General features: G+C 39.5%; 1 protein-coding gene across 20 annotated transcripts in view; it reads right to left on the reverse strand.

Moving 5' to 3' along the window:
- The window catches only part of ATP2B2 (ATPase plasma membrane Ca2+ transporting 2), a 393,957-nt gene that overhangs the window by 15,650 nt on the left and 364,587 nt on the right, over positions 1–13,720 (reverse strand). For all 20 annotated transcript variants that reach the window (XM_086846968.1, XM_086846971.1, XM_086846959.1 and 17 more), the window contains 4 exons: positions 9,899–10,112; positions 7,356–7,567; positions 5,455–5,562; positions 1,559–1,741 (listed from right to left, as the gene is read on the reverse strand). In XM_086846968.1, the coding sequence (XP_086703094.1) occupies positions 1,559–1,741; positions 5,455–5,562; positions 7,356–7,567; positions 9,899–10,112 (717 nt within the window). The remainder of the gene's footprint in view (positions 1–1,558; positions 1,742–5,454; positions 5,563–7,355; positions 7,568–9,898; positions 10,113–13,720) is intronic.

Raw genomic sequence — 13,720 nt, forward strand, 5'->3', positions numbered from 1 at the left:
CAGACTAGAAAGAGAACTGAAAGGATGTCATTTGCTTTGTGTTGCTGGAAGCTGTTTGCACTCACCCCAACCAGAAAGACATCCTGACAGAAGTGCCAACAGGCAACACTCCTCCTACAGCCACCAGGGAGAAAAGAATGCACATTTAGAGGTCATCTTTCCCTGAAGGTCACCAGTACCTGGGCACCTGTTTGTCACAAGTGAAATTTGAATTTTCTCTAGTGATGAGTGCTCTTGACTCAATGGAGTCAAGACACCCAGGCTCAAAGCTGAAGATCCGTATTTAATCACTTACCACACAGCCCTGGGAATTCCCCAGCTCTTTATCTCTCTGAAACCAGTTTCCACCCTCTTTATTTTATGCTCTACAGATGCAGCCAAGTGACTTCACTGCCCTAATTTGACTTTTTTCCATCTTTTTTTTCCCTAAATTCATGGCTGCATCTTTCCCCCCCACCCCAAAAAATGTATTAATTTGTAGACGTGAAAAAGCAGAATGTGCTGTTTATCTTGTTTGAAGACAAAACCCCCAAATCTTCTGAGACAAAAAATGTTCTTTAGAAGATTCTTTCAAGAAAAGAAAGATCTTTTTCTTAATTATTCACCTCTTTTCCTTGTCAGGCTCATGTAAAACACGCACATCTGATGTGGTGATAGCTGTTCTCTGCTGCAAGCTGCCAGAAATACTTGATCTTAGAAAGATCAAGCAGAGCACACCTGAGTGCAATGAAACACTTCACTGCAATGGAAAAGGCAAAATACTTCACATGGTTTTCTTCAGCACTCCAGGGCCAATTTCACAGCTCCTTAACCTGCACTGTGTTTAGCACCAGGATCCAGTGCAAAGGGCTGCTATATTAAAAAAAATGCTGTGGGTTTTTGTGTTTGGCAAAAGTTGGGGAGAGATATTTCTCAGGAATCAGAGAAATTAGAATGCTAATAGCCAGCTCCTACACCTCAATAGTTAATGGCTGCTTAATTCCTACTAAAATCCAGAACCACATTTTTCATTACCTAATAGGAAAGGAAATCAATCCCTTTTAATCGTGATTGATGTGTGGCAGTGCCAGAACTGAACAGATTTATTTTTTTAATCAAATTGTACATCGTACTTCAGACTCAATTTCAATTATTCTGTTAGTGCAGCAATGGCAGAAACAATGTATTTTTTTTTTAGCAAATCAAGCAATACATTTTAGAAAGCTTTCCTAACGTTCTGCAAGCTGACGTTGGCCAAGCAGCACAATTTTATGAGCTGTCATCACTCTAGGAGAAAAAGAACATCCAGTCACGGTATTCTCAAATCACAGATTCCTGGTCTTGCATTTTATCTCTTTATATATTTTTCATTTATCTCTTTTGCTGAACACACCCCCTTTGCCCCTTTCCCCTGTTTTGTTTTTTCATGTTTTTTCCTTGGAGAACAATTGACCAGTGCCATCCTCCACACACACACAAACACTCCTTGGCTTTCCTGTTAACGTTATCTTGCCTTGATCTCACATGAATCATTTATTTGGGTGTTTTTAGACCTTGTGGGCATTTACTTTTAGCATACCTGGGTTTGGATTCTGTTGAGCCCTCGGAACCAGAGGATTTGTCCACGTCGGAGCTCTCTCTCTGCATGATCTATTTCTTCAACATCCTCATTGAGCTCTTCCTCAGGGACCTCCTCCTTCTCAGTGAGCCTCCCTGCCTCCTTTAAAAACTTTAGCCTACTTGTTGGGATGGTTGCAATGACCTAAAATTATAAAAAAGTACTGAAAACATAAGCCTCATTCAAGAGCAACAGTATAACAATCTGCTAATTACAAAAGAATCACATTTAATTAGATCTTTAAAGGTGAGCTAAGCCTGTTCCTAACAGCACTTTGCACTTGGACAACACCATTTTAGTCCCAAATGTATTTAATTTACTGTGTAAACAATTAGCATGACTTGCACCACTAAACCACAGTGTGGAGCAGGTTCAAGGCTAGAAAAAGTCTTATCAATAAAACAAATAGAAGATAAAACAAGATGGAAATATTTCAGTGTAATTATGCAAAGAAAACTTAACCAGATTGATAGCTCTGCAATTAGAGTTTGGGTATTTTTAATGACTTATGATAACAGGAAGTGAAAATTCATTGTATCTCATGCTGATAAATCTTCTCACCCTCCCTTGGTTCATGGATTCATCTTCCCTTTGTTCCAGAAGCTGGAATGCTTTTCTGGCATTTATCAAAATTGAGTTTTCTGGAAGGGCTGGATCTGGTTGTTGGATTTCTCATAGGGCTCTCTCCCACTCTGTGTCCTTACCACCAATAAATTCTGATTAACTTAACCCCTCTTCTTATTCTGTTTGCCCACCCAAGTGGTCCTTGGAAGTAACTAATACAGGAGAATGATCTTAAAAAATTGCAGCTGCTGTAGCTGGACAATTATTTTAAATCCATTTCAGTGTTACCCTGTTGGGCAGTCATTTTCTCTTTGTTCTGATTCCTTGCATAAAACCAGGAGCAAATCACAGCAATTTAAACAAGACATTACCTGGAACACACTGAATGCTTAAAGTAAATCTCCTACATAACAAATTATTAGACCCACTTAGCAAAAAACTGCTGCAATTTTCTTTTTTGTCTTCGTTTCAGCAGCGAGCAACCACAGCTGTGAAGCTCAGATGTATGAAAAATGAAGAGAGAGAACCAAGACAGCTGTGAGAAAATTGGTGAGGAGAGCTTTGGAAAACTGGAATGGATGCAGTGAAGACACATGGAAAAGTTCTGGATGTTTTCAGGGTGAAAGCAAACCCTTGAGTTTGCTGAGGCTCTCCTTGAGCTTCACGATCCACAAGACCAGTTTTACTGCAGTGTTTTTAAATAAAAGAAAAAACAAAAAAATAACCACACCCAGTTTCTACACTACTACAAAACCTTTTTAAAGGGGGGGGTTGAAAAATAAGATGCAAACCTGGAAAATTAATGGTGTGACACAAGCAAAGACAGAGCAGGAGAGAAAAAGAAAGGGTAAATGCTGATCATTAAATACTTACTGAATTTCCTTCAGCCTCCCAGCTTTCAAACTACAATGCCAGCGCTCTACAGAGAGAAACTACTGGAAACTCTGGGATCTGATGAAAGTGATGGTGATAAAAGGATTTTTAAGCCAATATTCATAAAAATAACTCTTTTGGGTCAGGACTGTGTGTGTCCCTGAAGAATGTTCCTCTCTTGAACCACCTCAGCCAAGCTGATGAGACCCTGCTCTAATTCTTCTCTAGTTTTTTTTTCATTATTCATTGCTGTTCTGTATCTTCCAACACCCACCAAGTTCAGGACACATGCTCAATAGATTGAAGAACTAAATATTATTCCCAGAAAAATGATCACAGTTTTAATAAGTGATCAATAATTCTGGGAATGGGATATGAAATACTTTAGAAAGTCTTGGCTTTCAGAAGAGATGGGAGCTGTCAAAAAACTGTCCCTCAAAGCATCTCAAATTGACTTCCTGGAAACTATTCCTTAAATTCCTTTCAGAAGTGCCTGCTTTGACAGCAAAACTTGGAAATCTTGATTGCTTTTCATGGCTCACAAGAACAGCGGGTTCAGGACATGGATTAAAAAAAATAAAATAAAAATAAAAAAAATACCAGATATTTTTTGTGCTGAATTAGAATGAGTCACAGCAGCAGAGAAAAGGCTGAGATGGAAGAGAAGTATCAGTGCTAAAGGAAAAGAATTCTCTCTCACTGAAGAGCTGCATGAAGAAAGGCCTTGCCACAGACTGTAAATCATGTAAAGATGGACATAACTGATTGGTTTTAACATCCTTTTTTCTTTTCTGCTCTCTAAATAATGACCACAAGACAGATTTTTTTTCCCCTCTGTATGTGCTATCTTCTCAGTGATAAAAGTATGGAGGTGTTCTAATACCAGTTTTAATTTAATGTCCAAGGTCTCACAATAAACCTGGGGCAAGCAAAGTGAAAAAAAAAAACCAAACTGATATTTGTATTAGTTCTTGATGGTTATAACCACAGAAAACAAAATGTAGAAGTCAAAAAATTGATCAAAGGCTGTGGGAAATTTTCACAGCTGAATGAAGCAGTTTGGATTCTTCACCCTCTCCCTACTTGACTTTCCCTTTCTCCAAAAGTTGATATATTTTCCAAACAGTTGGAAAAAAAAACCCAAAAAAATCCTTTCTGAGATTATCAAACTGATTTTAGGTCTTCCTCCTGCAAGGCCTTAAGTCAAATCCCAGCCTCAAGTAATAATTACAACAGAATCATCTAATAGGGGCGGTTTTCAGCCAGATATACATTAAAAGCTTTTCTGATTCTGAGCCTATTTCTAAAGAAAAATGAGGCCAAACTGTCAAAAAAAAGTTATTTTTTTCCCAGAAGAGAACAAATAATCAGATTTTAAAGCCAGCATTTATTCACTACAGTTCCAGCAGAACCACAGCAGAATTCAATTGCAGTGAGCAATTTCTTGACTCTTCATAGAGGCAAAATGTGCACCTACAAACCTCTTTACATCTGAGAGAAAAAAAAGTAACTTCACATTTTTCTTTACTGCACCAGCTGGCAACAATTTAAATACCCTGTTTTAAATACCCTGTTAATGCATTCAGAGGTGAAAATTATTATTATTATTATTATTATTATTATTATTAACTTTGCAACCTGCATTTGCACATAAAAGAATAATGTCTAATATTAACAATACTAATTGTGTCTGTATATCACTTCCAGGGAGTTAATCCAAATTTATTTAATATCATCTCATTGATGTTTGTTTTGTCATCAATATATAATTATATATTAGCCAATGATGACAGAGGATCTAGCAGAAATTGAAAAAGGACACATTCACATTAATTTAATTGAGTTTTTCAACAACTCTTAAAGGCAAAAATATCCTTTTGTTTGTTTGTTTGTTTTTGAACTCCCTCTTTCACCCTTCACACACAGAATTAGGTGGATGGAGAATCACTGTGGGAACATTTCAAAGGCACTGGAATTTTTCCTATGACAGTAGCCAGAATGACAATTTCAGCAAGGGAATGAGTTGGTTGACCATTCATTTCAGCTCCAAAACTTTTTCCACATCCTACAGGAGGAATTATCTTCCAGGGAAGTTCACAGTGCATTTGCCTTTGCTGCATTTTTTTGTGACTGAAAGACTGAAGTTGTGACTCAACATTTTCCACAAAAAAGCCTACCTGAAGATGACCCTGACTGAAAAGCCTACCTGAAGATAGCAATTACCCTGCTAGAAAGGAAAGATAATGAAAATTAACAAAAAACCCCAAAGGAACAGAGGGATAAATGATCCTTAGTAAGAAATCTCTCCTTGAAGCTCTCAGAGAGAGCCTTGGGGTTCAGTGGGCACTGAGAGAGAGCAAGGAAAAACAGGAATATCAACAACATCACACCTTTGAATGTGCAGCTTCCTGAATGCTTACCTGACCCCACACCAGCTCTCCTAATCCAATAAATACACACCACATCCACTGGTCCAGCTGCAGGGGAGAGCAGCTGAATGGTTTTCCTCCAAACTGGACAATTACTATCTACAAAGAGAAGCATTGAGGAAAGGAGGTCAGTTTTTCTGGGGGAAAAGGCAGCAAAACAAAACAAAAAACAAAACAAAATCAAACAACAGCAAAACCCCACAACCAGACAGAAAAAAAACAAACAAAAAAAAAGCTGCAAAGTTTTGGTCCCAAATAAAAACCCCATCAAACCTCACAGACTTCTGCATCCTCAATTAAAAGTGACCATTATTATTATTATTATTTTGGCATATCCATTGCAAGAAAGACTTTTCCTTCTGAGTAGCATTTTATTGTGCATTTACAAACGTGCATCAGAGGGAGACAGAGGGTACAGAAAATTCAGATCTGTTGGAGAAAAGGGGTGGGAGAACCCCACACCTTCAGCAGGATAAAAACACACAGAGTCTGAGAAGATTCTACTAACTGAAAATCAGATATTATTGATATTTCTTGTTAATATTGCTGTTGCAAAATCAGGGACCTGAAATTGCATCCAGAGATTTAAATTGTCCAAGTTTTAAACTCATTATTTTGAATTAGCTGTTAAAGACCATCCCTGTGAAGCTCCTATCACTTCAGTATTCAGTTCCTCCAATATTCAATTTATTGAGGAGTTTCCCTTTTCAAATCACTGCAGTCCAAGCTGAAACTGCTCTTTCCTCCTCCTTCCCCCTCCCAGGAGAAAGGTACCAATAATGAGCTGCCACTGCAGAGCTGAGCAATAATAACAATAAATAGATATCTAAATGATAATATCAAATAGTATCAATTACAGGATGGATGCCAGGAGCAGAAGAAGGAATTCTCAACAGAAGAAAAATTTGGGAAAAATGTGAATTTCTGTGATTATGTTCACTTGTGATGGGACAGCAAACTCAGGAGAGGAACAAGGGGGATCACAATCCAGGGCCGTTATTGCTGGGAATACTGAGCAGCATTGGGAAGTGGCATTGAACAGAAGAACAGTTCAACATCAGCTGTTTGAAGGTAAATTTGTCTTTTCAAGGAGTAATAAATAATTGTAAAATGCTTTGTTGGTATGCTATTAAACAATTTCTTCTTTAAAAACCAGTTACAATATCAATGATGTCCAGTATTATTGTACATGCTAAGATTAATTTAAGAATTATCTCAGTTTTAAGGATCAAAATTTCTGTTTTATTAGTATGGCTACATAACATTTTCCATTATTAACACTTGTATTGATTGAGATAATACATGAAACCAAGTGGTTTACTATTAAATGGGCCTTCTGCTGCACTTAGATTTAAAATTTAAAAAGAAAGAAAACACAGAGAAGGAAAGCCCCAAACAACTTAGGGTGGATTTCTGATGTAAAACAGTAAAGTATTTGATGCCTTAAGTTTTAGCTTTCATATTTTGCAGATTCTGTACTGCATTAGTATATAACTCTGAACTTCATAGAAAGTGTCAGCAAATTCTCCTCACAGCTCAGGCACACACAACAATCCTTTTCCAGCCCCAGAACCAAGGACACCGCTGCAGCTTCAGGCCCAAAAAGTACAAACAGCAGCGAATTGAGGAGAGCAATCAGGGAGGATGGGACTGCATCACCTGCAGCTGGAACTGCACAATTAACCCCAATATGAAATGCACCAAAACTTATAAAAGTGTGAAAATTTGTGACCCATGGTCCATCTTGGGTGGATCTACATCCGGGCTCTTGGACTGCCCAAGGTGCATCCTTTAAAGGCCTTTTAATAAACCTCTGCTTTATTCCTCTAACTCTGTCCAGCCTCTGTTCTAGGGAGCCTCTGAAGGCATCAGATTCCTGCCCAGAGCATTACCTGGATAGCGAATGTACCCAGGACAATAGTGCAAAAAATGGGATTTCTGAAGATGCCGTCGAAGACGTTCCTCTCGCCGTGGATTTTGCGGGCGTTGATCTCGTTGAAGAGCTGCATCATGACAAAGGTGTTGAAGATGATGGTGTAGTGCTCAGAAGGAGGAGAGTGAAGCGGGGCGTTCCTCCCACTGTCAATCTTAAACATTTTCTCACCTAGGTGGGAGACAAAAATAAAAGTTTCCTCCAGAATGGATCACACCAATTTATGTTCCCCTTGTTTCCGCTAGCCTGTTGCCTTCCCTGCTCTGCTTTCACACCTTCCTAGGTACAACTTTTCTTTCACCAATGAGCAAAAAACATCTCCACTGAGCAAGAAGCTTTTCAAATGCTGGCTCCTATCTAGCAACTCCACACCTACATAACGTTGTCAGCCCTGCTTTTATCTCCCCAAGCAGGAATTACCCAAAGCATTCAATGCTTTCAGGTGCAACAAAATCTTAAGGTTGTTGCCAGTGTGTTTGGATTTTCTGCAGTGGTTAGAAGCCCTCTTCATCAGATTTTACCCATCTACTAATCCAGTAACTTCTGCCAAGTATTGAAAGATATCAATGACAAAAAACACAGACACCACTCGTTTTAAATAGATTAGGGGTTGATCAGCAGCAGGCACTTCTGTTTAGTTTGATAATTTGGCTTTCACTCATAGATGTGACCAATAAAAAAGCAAGATATAACCCATGATGGGTAACTAAAGCTGTGATGTGTTTTCAAAAAGTTGTTGTTTTTTTTTTTTCTTTTTTGTACCACAGCCTGACAGGACCAGACAGTAAATTCTGGATTTCTGATGCCTCAAAGACATTTACTGTATGTTCAAACACAATAAATTAAAAAAAAAAAAATTGAAAATTTAAAAAAAGGAGAAAAAACTTGATGTAGTGGTCTCTGAAGAAACCCCCTACTAAAGAAAGGAAGCATTATTTGATCAAGCTAGAAATAATTCTCACTAATTTGAAATTTAATTACAGGAGCGGTGAGTTTTGCACATCATGTTACTGCAAAGCTGAGCCTTGTGGAGTTTAGAAAGGAAAATACTAATTCCAAGGCTTATCAGAAAATTGGATGGGATGTGTCCTTCAAAGTAGGCAGGAGTTTTCCAAAGACACACAGGAGCAATTAGAATGGGGGAAAAACCTTGGTTTGCTGTTCATCTGGCTCAGTATAAAGTATTTTAAACCATAAAACTCATCAAGAAGCCTTTCTAACTCCCCATAAAGTTCACAGAAGTTCTTGTTCCAAGATTCGTATCACATGAATTACCAAGAGTTTCTTCACCTGTTTTAGAGAGCCTGAAATTGTAATTTCCTAATGCAGACATTCTCAGAATTCCCTGTAAATCTAGCAGTGTTGGGGACCACCTCTCTTCAGAAACCTGGCAATTCTTTTGGTTTAATTCCACTGTGAACAGATCATCACCTCCTCTTAGCATCCCAAATAAACTGCCACATGGCCATAAAGTGAACAAGGCTTTCACAATGGAGCTCAAAAGCCTCCTAAAAAATCACAAATTTACATTTTCAGCTTAACTGGAAGTCTGTACATAAGGAAAAAAAACCTGAAAGACAGCACATGATTTAACAGCAACTACAAAGCGACAAGAAGACAACACCCAACTGAAAAAGTCATCTGTCCTTTGAGAGAGTTCAGTTATTATTGTGGAGCAACAGAATCTATTATTAGCTCCTACTATTCCCTGCAGCAAGAAACATTTCTCCTCCTTCCCTTCCCTCTCCAAAATACAACCTATAAAAAGCAACCGTTGCCAGCAAGGCCTGAAGAAGAATTCAGTAATCCAATAAATTAGACTTTTTGCCCCCTTTTAATATCCATTCCAGAAATTAAATGTCAAAGCAGAGTGTTATTTGTATCACTTAATGCTGATTACTTACTTTCCATACCACTTAAGATCAACATTATTTCTGGACTGTGGACAACGCTTTGCTCTCGGTAAAATGGATCTTGATTTTTACTGAGGTTTGTTTTGTGGGTTTTTTTTTTTAATTTGTTTTTTTGTCCCTACTCCCCACGACAAATCTCACAATGAAATTTCAGTATAGAAGCAGCAGTGTGGTTCCTCCTATTACAACATCACCTTCTATGCTGTGTTTTGTTACAAACTTTTACCAAAGCCCAAACCTGTATTTTACGAGGGGGGAAAAAATTTCAATGGGGCCATCCCCAAGGTAACAAAATATGGGAAGTGACTACAACACGAGGCCTACTGTGCTTGCCATGCCATGCCATGCCATGCCATGCCATGCCATGCCATGCCATGCCATGCCATGCCATGCCATGCCATGCCATGCCATGCCATGCCATGCCATGCCATGCCATGCCACCCCATCCCACCCCATACCATCCCATCCCCCAGGATGACGAAGGCAGAGTTAACTTGTGTTAACTCGCTACACTTAAAGCGTTCTGATGCTTTGGCCCCACAGCCCAGCTGCCTGTGAGCTGGGCACCGAGCCTGGGAGGGCTTCTCACCGACAAAGAGCAGGGTGAAGATGAGGGTGAGCTGGTAGACGGCGTGGCCCAGGATGTTCTTCATCATGGTGCGGGAGATGAGCGGCTTGTTGCGGCCGTAGGGTTTGCGCAGCAGCAGCGCCTCGGTCGGCGGCTCCGTGGCCAGCGCCAGCGAGGCGAACGTGTCCATGATCAGGTTCACCCACAGCATCTGCACGGCCTTCAGGGGAGAGTCCTGAGGGGAAAAAATCAGGAAGTTTTGTATTTCCCAGGAAAAGGCTCGCTGGGGGTTCATTTTTCCCATGGGACTCAGAAAGCCCCACAAGGAGGTACTGGGACCCTTCTTCCGTTCCTTCTGCAGGACCAGGAGCACGAGGATCTGAGCAGAGAGAAGTTATCTGCCTGCAGGCATTTAATCAGCACCATTTGCAACCACAAAACTCATACCAAGCATGACAATCACTCTTTAGAGCACCTATTGCAAAGCTCTGCTCTACTTCACGCATCGTGCTTGAATTTTCAGCTGAATTTAGATATAACTAGAGAATCCAAGTTTCTCTCCTGGAAGAAAAATTATATCGAGACAGATTAAAAAGTAACATTTTCTTCTTACTAAAACCTACCTAACATTTTTTTTTTTTTTTTTTCCAGAGATAGCTTGAAATTATTAGGGTTTATGGAACAATTACAGCAGCATCTTGACACATGACACTTATATAAGATGTTTAACAGCAGTGACATAATAAAAACAAAAGCCTGATATTTTGATAAAAAAATTATCTGATATCTATTAAACTACATCAAATGTGAAAAAGCAAGACAACCTATTATTTCACTAGTGAGCGGAAAGCATATTTGGAGCTACGGAAATGGAATTAAAAACCCCAAATATTGGCGTTTGAGGCAGGCTGTGGTTTCTGAAGCAGCTCTCCAGTCACTAGAAGGAGCTCTTTCCTCACACAATCCCACAAAGTCTGTGGTCATAATACAGAGGACTTTAGGTCATGCTCAAAATCCCCCAAAATTAACTAAATAAAGCAAAGTTACAAAGATCTCAGGAGGACTGGGCAACTCTTACAAAGTTTTGATGTTTTGTTTTACAGCTGGAGCAGCTGTAACAGGAGAGAGATGCTTCAAGAAGCCAGGGGAGGGAAAACAAACAAAACCCAAATTCTTGTGCCTTTAGACTCTGTATAAAACAGGCAGCATTAGCAAGGTCTTCTTCCTGCTCCAAACTGACCATTTTTATGAGGGAAAAAAGAAACACCAAAGTAATAAGGCATCAACATGACAAATTTCATCATGAAATTGAGTTACTCTGCTGTGTGAAAGCTGGAAGGGGGAGCACTATTTTTATGTATTTCATTACCATGGTGCTACAGCAGCCAAGCAAAAAAAACCTTAGAGGACAGGATACAAAGCAAAGCAAAGCCAACAGAACTCCCTGAGAGCTCTGACCTTTCTTCAAAGGGTTAAATGTTCATTTTTCATGAAATACCGTAAAAGAATAAGGGCCAACACGCATTCAGTATCCCAAGGACTGACAGAAAACAAGGGTAAGTGCTTTGGACTTTTGAGCATCTGGTTTAGATTCCAACTCTCCCTTGAGGTAAAAAATTATTTCCCCTTAAAGACACATTTTTAACACATTTACACAGATTTTGTTGCATTTCATTAATTAAAAAAAAAACCCAAACAACTTTTTGGCTTATTCAAAGGGTAGAGAAAAGTAACACCCTGTTTCTAAGTCTCACAGGTTGGGTTCATCATGGCAAGGAGGACAACTAGCATTAATAGATTCTTGACCTCTTGGTAATGAGTTGCATTAACTGGGCTTATCTGGACAGCTCAGCTCATTCATTTGAAATGCAGCTGCAGAAACAGGAAATGTCTTTGTCTTTAGAGGTGGCTAAAAAAACTAAAAGTGATCAGGACAAACTTCATCCCAAATGGAGACTTCATTTATTTTTATTAACACTAATGGCTCCAACAAAGAGAGCACTTGCAGTAAAAAGCAGTTTGTGGCTGGAGCTCACAGACCCTCAATAGGACACAGGTAAAAAGGAAAACATCTTTTCTGCTGAAGAAATTTTCCTTGTCATGTTTTTGCCTGTCTCATTAATAAGTTTGAGGAACATTCTTTGCTTTGATCAGCTACAATAACTCAATTTCCTCTTCACGAGCTGAATTCTCTGTCAATAAAACCAAATTTCCCTGTTACATTTAATAGACAGAGTCAGAGGTTCAGGAGCCTGTCAGAGGCTGCCATATTCCCAGCAGAATGGAAAAGGCAGGTTATTTCAGTCTCTAAATCACACAACTGTAATTGGCAGTCATCAGTTTTGGCAACAACACGTTCTCACCATTTCACACTGCCAATCACCTTGGGTGGCTGTGGTGCCCCTAATAATTATCTATTATTGGCTGTGCTACGCTGCTCAGTCGAGTGTGAGAGCTCATTCGAGGCTGAAGCCAAAACATTAAATACACATTAGTCTGGGCAGGCAGTGGAATGAAATTTCCACTGCAACTCTATCTGATTTCTGATTAGTTGGTGGAAACCGAGGAAAATACATATCAGCTAAGGAGCTTAGGCTTCCACTGCAGATTTCAGGCACTTATGCAAGTGGGATGCAAATCAACCTTATTTTCTCTGTGTTTTAGCCACTAATTGTCCAGCCAATAATTCTTAATTCCCTCTCTGAAAACTTTGGGGATGTGAACCACCCAAAATCACCACTTATTCATCAAATTCCTTTCCCTTGACCTTGGAATAGGTTAGCCTTGGCCTAGAGGTAAAAGGAAAATGTCCCTTAAATCAAGTGATGTTACTCTTCATCTTGGAAACACTTAAAAGTACAAATCGCCAAAGGCTGGAAACAAACTACAAATCTTTTGTGACACACAGAGGCTCACAAATTGTAGAGCTTGTTACTTTTGATTTAGATGACAAGCTGCCAAGGAACAAAAAGGTATTTTCACCCTTACCCCTTTACTCCCATTTGCCACAGAACACATGCAGGGATTCATAAAAATGAGCATTTCTGGGAGTTACCTTTCTATACATTAATGCAAAAAAAGTCACTGTGCTGCTAGATCACACTGTCTGCTAATTGTATGGAAGTGGCATCCTCCATTCCATTCCCTTGCCTTGCCAAAACAAAGCTAAACAGTACAGACTTTGACTTTATATTACAGCTTTTTCAAGTTTGCCAGTGCTATTATTTTAGAATTTGCCAAGTACAGTTCTGCAGTAAAACATTATAACCACGTAAATTACTGCCTTATACATGTAAGTATAGATCATCCTCATTTTTTTGAACCAGATCTGTAAAAACAATCAGTGATTCATGCATCAGTTCATTGCTACGGTGCCTTTTAATTAACATTTAATTTTCCAAACATAATGTCCTATGGAGTCACTGTTTTCAGCTCCTAATGTCTGCTAAAACATTAAGTCTCTCTCAAAGTGCAGGAATAATAATTTGAATGTAAAATGTTAAAACACAGCCTTTGTCTTCCCTTTCTTCAGTGCAACCTTCTCGAAGAGCTACGGTTTCCTCAACAGTTGGAGCCGCGGAGCGAATCTGGCACGGGGAGAAACCCGCTTGCTTCATGGCTCCAGTAAAAAACTGTTTCCATTTGACTGAGCTGCATTTTAAAATCTTCATTTTGTTCATACCCAGATCACTTTGAACAGCTCCAGACGTAATGAGCTGATATCCTCTGGGTGCTGGGGGTTGGTTGGGGACGGGGAGCGGGCTGAGCCCGTCCAGAGCTCCGTGGGACACCCAGAGATGGGAGCAGTGACTCACTGCAGGCACAAAACTCACAGGAATCGTG

The sequence above is a fragment of the Cyanistes caeruleus genome, chromosome 11, assembly GCF_971803275.1.
Source record: "Cyanistes caeruleus chromosome 11, bCyaCae1.hap1.1, whole genome shotgun sequence".
Classification (NCBI taxonomy): Eukaryota; Metazoa; Chordata; class Aves; order Passeriformes; family Paridae; genus Cyanistes; species Cyanistes caeruleus.